The following is an 8,588-nucleotide window of genomic DNA, read 5'->3' on the forward strand; positions in this document are numbered from 1 at the left end:
TTGAACGCGAGACGAGTTGCTGTACAAAAGTAAGGCTTTAATCAGCTAGATGTTAGCCCTGCGATCGACTACAGTAAATGGACGACCGCCGGGAGTACTGGGTATTTATACTCCGCCCTGGAGGCGGGGTTAACTCAGCCTCTCGACCAATCGGGGAGCCGTCACATGACTGGTCTCAACCAACCGGTCGAGAGGCACATGACCGACCAGGGCCAATGGTAAGCCGGTGTTCTGCACCAATGGCAGGCAGCTATGCTAATCATACCACCACACCTGCTAATGCAAGAATGATCAGTTTATTCCTCCTCTCCGTTTTCTTCTTAACAAATCCTGAATTCCTGCCAATACATTGTCTCCTATCCATGTGCTTTTATTTTGCGAATCAATTTCCTGTGGGGCACTTTATCAAAAGTCTTCCAAAAATCTAAGTATGCTACGTCCAGTGGCTCCCCTTTGTCACTTTTGTCAGTAACATCCTCAAAGAACTCCAACAAGTTCATCAAACATGATTTCCCATTTGTAAATCCATGCTGACTTTGCCCGATCAGATCTGATTGTTCAACTGACCAGGAACTGAACATGGGCCAGCAATATATAAATATTGTGGCTCCCAGAGCAGGTCAGAGGCTGGGAATCCTGCGGAGAGTAACTCACCTCCTGACTCCCCCCAAAGCCTGTTCACCATCTACAAGGCACAAGTCAGGAATGTGATGGGATAGTCTCAACTTGCCTGGATGAGTGCGGCTCCGACAACACTCGAGAAGCTCGACACCATCCAGGACAAAGCAGCCCCGCTTTGATCGGCACCCCATCCACAAACATTCACTCCCTCCACCACCGACGCACAGCGGCAGCAGTGTGTGTACCATCTACAAGATGCACCGCAGCCACTCACCAAGGCTCCTTCCACAGCACCTTCCAAACCCACCACCTCTACCATCTAGAAGGACAAGGGGGCAGCAGACACATGGGGAACTCCACCACCTGCAAGTTCCCCCCCTCCGAGCCCCACACTCACCATCCTGACTGGGAAATATATCGGCCGTTCCTTCACTGTCGCTGGGTCACAATCCTGGCCCTCCCTCCCTGACAGCACTGTGGGTGTTACCCACACCACACAGGGACAGCAGCCGGTTCAAGATGGCGGCTCACCCACCACCTTCTCAAGGGGAAATTAGGGATGAGCAATAAGTGCTGGTCATTGATGAGACGGTATCTGGAGCATTGTGCTCAGTTTTGGTCCATTTACTTGAGGAAGGATGTAAATGCATTAGAGACGGCCCAGAAAAGGTTCACTAGGTTGAGTCCAGGGATGAAGGAGCGATTGAGCAGTTTAGGCCTATACTCGCTGGAGTTTAGAAGAATGAGAGGAGATCACATTGAGGTATATAAGATGCTAAAGGGGGACTGACAGGGTAGATGTAGGATGGGTAGTTCCCTGTTGGACATTCTAGAACGAGAGGACATAGTTTCAGGCTAAGTGATGGCAGATTCAAAACAGAAATGAGGAGGAATGACTTCACTCAAAGGGCCGTGAATTCTCGATGAAAAAATAAATAAAACGCAGTGGGTTGAAGTGTATTTGTTTCAACGCCAGAAGTATAGCGGGTAAAGCAGATGAAGTTAGAACACTTATTAATACTTGGAATTACGATGTTGCGGCTATCACAGAAACATGGTTAAAGGAAGGGCAGGATTGGCAGCTGAATGTTGGAGGATATAGATGCTTCAGGAGAGATAGAGAGGGATGTAAAAGGGGTGGGGGAGTAGCATTACTGGTTAAGGAGAATATTATAGCCGTACTGCGGGAGGACACATTGGAGGGCTCATGCAATGAGGCAATCTGGGTAAACAAAGAACAAAGAACAAAGAAAGGTACAGCACAAGAACAGGCCCTTCGGCCCTCCAAGCCCGTGCCGACCATGCTGCCCAACTAAACTACAATCTCCTACACTTCCTGGGTCCGTATTCCCATCCTACTCATGTATTTATCAAGATGCCCCTTCAATGTCACTACCGTCCCTGCTTCCACCACCTCCTCCGGCAGCGAGTTCCAGGCACCCACTACCCTCTGTGTAAAAAAACTTGCCTCGTACATCTCCTCTAAACCTTGCCCCTCGCACCTTAAACCTCTGCCCCCTAGTAATTGACCCCTCTACCCTGGGAAAGAATCCCTGACTATCCACTCTGAAAGCTCAGGAACAGGAAGGGGCAGTCACAATGTTGGGGGTTTATTACAGGCCCCCCAACTGCCAGCGAGAGATAGAGGAGCAGATAGAGAAGTTTTGGAGAGGTGCAAAAGTAACAGGGTTGTTGTGGTGGGGGATTTTAACTTCCCCGATATTGACTGGGACTCACTCAATGCTGGGGGTTTGGATGGGGCAGAGTTTGTAAGGTGTATCCAGGAAGCCTTCTAGATGCAATATGTAGATAGTCCAACTAGGGAAGAGGCAGTACTGGATCTGGTATTGGGGAATGAGCCTGGATGGGTGGTTGAGGTTTCAGTAGGAGAACATTTTGGAAGTAGTGACCACAATTCCATAAATTTTTAAAATAAATTTAGAGTACCCAATTCATTTTTTCTAATTCAGGGGCAATTTAGCGTGGCCAGTCCACCTACCCTGCACATCTTTGGGTTGTGAGGGCGAAACCCACGCAGACACGGGGAGAACGTGCAAAAGTGCACACGGACAGTGACCCAGACCCAGGATCGAACCTGGGACCTCGGCGCCGTGAGGCATCAGGGCTAACCCACTGCGCCACCGTGCTGCCCTCAATTCCAAAAGCTTTAGGATATTTTTGGACAGGGATGAGGGTACCCCTCGCGTTAAGGGGCTAAACTGGGGAACGGCAAATTACGAAAACATTAGACAGGAATTGAAGAATTTGGATTGGGTGCAGCTGTTGGAGGGTAAATCAACATCGGACATGCGGGAGTCTTTCAAGCGATCGTGGGTTAGGATTCAGGAAAGTCACGTTCCTGAGAGAATGAAGGATAAGTAAGGGAAGTTTAGGGAGCATTGGATAACGAGGGATATTGTGAACCTCGTCAAAAAGAAAAAGGAGACTTTTATATGGTTTAGAAGGGTGGGGACAGTCGGAACCCTTGAGATGTACGAAGAAAGCAGGAAGGTACTTAAACGGGAAATTAGGAGGGCGAGGAGGGGGTCATGAAAAGTCCATGGCAAGTAGGATTAAGGTGAATCCCAAAGCTTTTTATTCATATGTAAAAAGCAAAAGGGTGGCCAGGGAAAGGATTGGGACACTTAAGGACAGTGGGGCGAATCTATGTGTTGAGCCAGAGGAAATGGGCGAGATACTAAATGAATACTTTGCATCGGTGTTCCCTAAAGAAAGGGACTTTGTGGAAGATGATTCTTGGGTAAGGTGTGTGGACTGTCTGGATCATGCTAACATCGAAAAGGAGGAGGTATAGGGCAGCGCAGTAGCGCAGTGGCTTCGCCTCATGGCGCCGAGGTCCCAGGTTCGATCCCGGCTCTGGGTCACTGTCCGTGTGGAGTTTGCACATTCTCCCTGTGTTTGCGTGAGTTTCAGCCCCACAACCCAAAGATGTGCAGGGTCGGTGGATTGGCCATGCTAAATTGACCCTTCATTGGAAAAAGTTAATTGGATACTCTAAATTTAAAAAAAAAGAAAAGGAGGAGATATTGGGTCTTTCAAAGACATTAAAGTAGATAGGTCTCCTGAGCCGGATGGGATTTACCCCGAATACTGAGGGAACCAAGGGAGGAAGTTGCCGGGGCCTTGACTGACATCTTTGTATCATTAGCTACAGGTGAGATCCCAGAGGACTGGAGAATAGCTAACGTGGTACCTCTGATTAAGAAAGGTAGCAGGGATAATCTTGGAAACTATAGACCGGTGAGCCTCACGTCAGTAGTAGATAAATTATTGGAGAGAATTCTCATGGACAGGATTTATACCCATTTGGAAACAAATGGACTCATTAGTGATAGCCAGCATGGTTTTGTGAAGGGGAGGTCGTGCCTCACTAACATGATTGAGTATTTTGAGGAGGTGACAAAGGTGATTGATGAGGGGAGGGCGGTGGATGTTGTTTTCATGGACTTCAGGAAAGCCTTTGACAAGGTGCCTCATGGCCGACTGGTACAAAAGGTGAAGTCACACGGGATCAGAGGTGAGGTGGTAAGATGGATACAGAGCTGGCTGGGTCACAGAAGGAAGAGGGTAGCGCTAAAAGGGTGTTTTTTGGAATGGAAGGTTATGACTAGTGGTGTTCCACAGGGATCTGTGCTGGGGCCTCTGTTGTTTGTGGTGTACATAAACGATTTGGAGGAAAATGTAGCCGGTCTGATCAGTAAGTTCACGATGACACCAAGGTTGGTGGAGTGGCAGATAGTGTTGAGGATTGTCAGAGGATACAGCAGGACATCGATAGATTGGAGACTTGGGCAGAGAAATGGCAAATGGAGTTTAATCCAGACAAATGTGAGGTAATGCATTTTGGTAGGTCTAACATAGAGGGGAAATATACCGTAAATGGTAAAACTCTTAGAAATATAGAAAGTCAGAGAGATCTTGGCGTGCAGATTCACAGATCTTTGAAGGTAGCAACACAAGTGGACAAGGTAGTCAAGAAAGCATACGGAATGCTTCCCTTCATTGGACGGGGCATCGAGAATAAAAATTGGCAAGTCACGCTACTGTTGTATAGAATGTTGATAAGGCCGCATTTGGAATATTGCGCACAATTCTGGTCGACACACTACCAGAAGGATGTGGAGGCTTTGGAAAAGGTGCAGAGGAGGTTTCCCAGGATGTTGCCTGGTCTGGGGGCTGTTAGCCATGCGGAGAGGCTGAATAGACTCGGACTGTTTTCATTAGAACGATGGAGGTCGAGTGATGATCTGATAGAGGTCTCCAAGATTATGATGGGCATGGATAGAGTGGATGGGCAGGCATTCTTTCCCAGGGTGGAGGGGTCAGCCACCAGGGGGCATAGATTTAAGGTCTGTGGGGCAAAGTGTAGAGGAGATGTGTGAGGCAGGCTTTTTACGCAGAGGGTGATGAGTGCCTGGAACGCGTTGCCAGGGAAGGTTGTGGAAGCAGATACATTAACGGCGTTAAAGGGGCATCTAGACAAAGACATGGATAGGGTGGGTATAAAGGGATATTGCACAAGGAAGTGCAAAGTTTGGTATCATGACCGGTACAGGCTTGGAGGGCCGAAGGGCCTGTTCCTGTGCTGTATTGTTCTTTGTTCTTTGTTAAAATGTCTCTATTTAGCTATGATTGTAGCAATTTTCCAGTGCTGGATTTGTTCCTCAACGGAATATATATTTGTTGAAAATTATGTATTATTTCTTTCAAAGTTTGCTACTGCTCATCTACTGTCATATATTTTAATTTAGATTCCCAATTTATCTTAGCCAACTTGTCCCTCATATCCACATGATTGGCTTTGTCCAAACTTTAAGACCCTAGCTTTGGACTTAGCCACACCACTCTCAAACCCAATAGGAAATTCCAACATATTATGGTCGCTCTTCCCTAAATGATCCTTTGCTCTCATATTATGATCACTCGTTCCTGAATAATTCCTTTCCTTTATATTATGATTGCTCTTCTCCGAACGTTCCTTTACTCAAATTATGATCGCTCTTCCCTGAAGGATCCTTTTATATTATGATCACTCTTCCCTAAACAACCCAGTCCTCATATTATGTTCGCTCTTCCCTAAATGATCCAGCCCTGTCTGATATTAATTGTCCTACCTTGTCTAGTCCCTTCATAGAGCTGAAGGTCCTTTCTTGTTTCCCGCCATTATGGCGGATTCTCTTCATGTATTCAAAAACTGTCATCATTTAGAAAACAAACTTTGATTAAATGTCCTTGGCTTTCTCTGCCCGGTGGTATAAATTGTGCTGTTATAGAACATAGAACATAGAACAGTAGAGCACAGAACAGGCCCTTCGGCCCTCGATGTTGTGCCGAGCAATGATCACCCTACCCAAACCCACGCATCCACCCTATACCCGTAACCCAACAACCCCCCCTCAACCTTACTATTAGGACACTACGGGCAATTTATCATGGCCAATCCACCTAACCCGCACATCTTTGGAATGTGGGAGGAAACCGGAGCACCCGGAGGAAACCCACGCACACACGGGGAGGACGTACAGACTCCACACAGACAGTGACCCAGCCGGGAATCGAACCTGGGACCCTGGAGCTGTGAAGCATTTATGCTAACCACCATGCTACCATGCTCTCAGGTCTATCCTCATAACTGTAGCATACAAGGGGGAGGGGTTGAGACAGGGGTTGGGGAGAAGAAGTGGGTCCTACCTTGAGGTCCAGCTGGGAGGCCACCACCGTCTCCTTCTTCGCTGGGCAGCCCTGCTGACATTGAGGGGTCCCTCCCCTCGGAGGCGGTGATCTGGCCGCAAGGCCCGAAGCCAGCCAGCGGTACCCTCCACCACAGGTCGCTGTCGGCGGCGCGTTCCTTCCTGTGCACCCTGGCATGGACCACCACCTGCTGGTAGGTCCGGAACACCCGTCCGCAGCTGGGGCAGGTGGTCGACCTCTCCTGCCCCCCGTCCCCGCCCCGTCTCTCCGAGGGTCCGCTCCCACCGTTCTGGGTCTGGGCTGCGGCTGGTGGCAACGGTAGACTCTTCCGCCAGGGCAAGCCCAACATCCGGGAGAGGTGCTGCTGCTGCTGCTTCTTCTTCCGCCAAGCGGCCTCCTCCTGCTCCTCCTCCTCCTCCTCCTCTTCCAGGTCCCGGCTCAGCAGGGCCCGATCCCGAGCCAGGCCCTGGCTCACCAGCTGCCACAGGTGTGGGCCACCAGGGTTGGCGTCAGCTGCCTGGGCTGCTGCTTGGAGTCGCTCGATGCAGTTGCCACCCCCGGGCACCGCCAGGTCCAGGAAGCCCAGGAGGGCGCGCTTCTCGGGTTTCAAGCCCCTGCCCTCTCCCTCCTCCCGCTGAGGGCCGGGGGCAGCCCTCCTGTCGTTGGCTCTGCCCAGGAGGCTTCCTCCTCCTGCTTCCAGCCTCGGCCCGGCGGCCAGCAGAAGGCCCGAGTAGAAGGCATTGTAGGCCAGCAGGCCCGGCTCCCATGCCGCCGTTCCGCGGGGCCTAGGTGCCCCGGCGGCAGCCGTGATGGCTCCCCCTCGCCTCCTCTCGTTGCCATGGGGAGTTAGCCTGAGGCCCAGCTTGTTGAGGTGCACCTTCATGTGGTTCTTCAGGAACCAGGGCTCCTTGAAGCGGCGCCCACAGACCTGGCAGCCGTGGTCAAAGGAGTTTTTGTGCTTGCGCATGTGGCCCTTGAGAAACCAGGACTGGGTGAATCCCTGCCCGCACACCTCGCAGCGGAAGGCAGGCGACGGTGGAGGGGGGAGGCTCGGCTCCTCGGGGGCTTCGCGGGGGCCGGGCGCCAGATGGGCCTCCTCCACGTGCTCAACCAGGCGCTCCTCCAGGGCGGCGGCGAATGGGCACAGCGTGCACTTGTAGGGCCGGTGCAGGATGCGGGCGTGGCGCTCCAGCTCCTCCGCCTTCTTGAACTTGCCCTTGCAGAAGTTGCAGCGGAAGCCGGCTGGGGCCGGGGGTGTGGCGCCCTCCCCCTCTTCCACTCCCGGCGTCGTCGCTGTCGCCGGCGGCTCCTCACCTTCCACCACCTCCTCCTCCTCCTCCTCCTCTTCCTCCTCCTCCAGCCTCGGACCACCTCTGGCCTCTGGCCAGTTCCCGGGGATCGGCGGCTGCCCTGCTGCCGTCACGGCCGCCCCTGCCCCTTGACCTCGCCGCTCCCGCAGGCTGGCCCTCTCCTCCAGCTCCAGCAGAAGGCGGTTCTCCTCGCTGGGCCGGACCAGGCCGCGGCCGTCACTGCCGCCGCCAGGCCGATGGGTACGCAGGTGGATCTTCAGGTTGCCCTTCTGGGCCGCTCGGTGTTCACAGTAGGGGCACTTGAACGGCTTCTCGCCCGTGTGGATCCTCATGTGCAACGAGAGGATGCTGTTGAACCGGAAACGCTTGCCGCAGACGGCGCAAGGGAACTTACGGGACCTCCCGCCCTCGGCCTGCCCGAGCTGCCCCGGCGACGTCAGGCCAAGGCTCGGCCCATTGAAGAACCGCTGCAGGTCCAGCTCCTCGTAGTCCAGCTCGGAGACGTCCATCCCGCCTTCGGGCCAGAGTGAATCCAGGTCATTCACATCGTACGGCTCCCTGATCCCCAAGGCGAGGTCCACCGCTCCCTGGAGGCTGATTGATCTGCTGGCCGCAGGCGCCAGTGTGGGGACTTCGCAGGGCGACGCAACCTCTTCCATCTCCTGAAAGAAACAGGCATAATGTCAGCTTGGCAACACGTGGATTCGTCAGGACGGTAACAGCACGGGGTTAGATACAGAGTAAAGCTCCCTCTACACTGTCTCCATCAAACACTCCCAGGGCAGGGACAGCACGGGGTTAGATACAGAGTAAAGCTCCCTCTACACTGTCCCCATCAAACACTCCCAGGACAGGTACAGCACGGGTTAGATACAGAGTAAAGCTCCCTCTACACTGTCCCCATCAAACACTCCCAGGACAGGTACAGCACGGGGTTAGATACAG

General features: G+C 52.4%; 1 protein-coding gene across 1 annotated transcript in view; it reads right to left on the bottom strand.

Moving 5' to 3' along the window:
- The window catches only part of LOC119951734 (zinc finger protein 536-like), a 31,127-nt gene extending 22,821 nt beyond the window's left edge, over window positions 1-8,306 (bottom strand). Inside the window, exon 1 of the mRNA XM_038775044.1 lies at window positions 6,334-8,306. Coding sequence (XP_038630972.1) covers window positions 6,334-8,302 — 1,969 coding nt within the window. The 5' untranslated portion in view covers window positions 8,303-8,306. The remainder of the gene's footprint in view (window positions 1-6,333) is intronic.
- Window positions 8,307-8,588: the final 282 nt, after the last annotated feature.

This window comes from Scyliorhinus canicula, chromosome 17 (assembly GCF_902713615.1).
Source record: "Scyliorhinus canicula chromosome 17, sScyCan1.1, whole genome shotgun sequence".
NCBI classification, from domain to species: domain Eukaryota; kingdom Metazoa; phylum Chordata; class Chondrichthyes; order Carcharhiniformes; family Scyliorhinidae; genus Scyliorhinus; species Scyliorhinus canicula.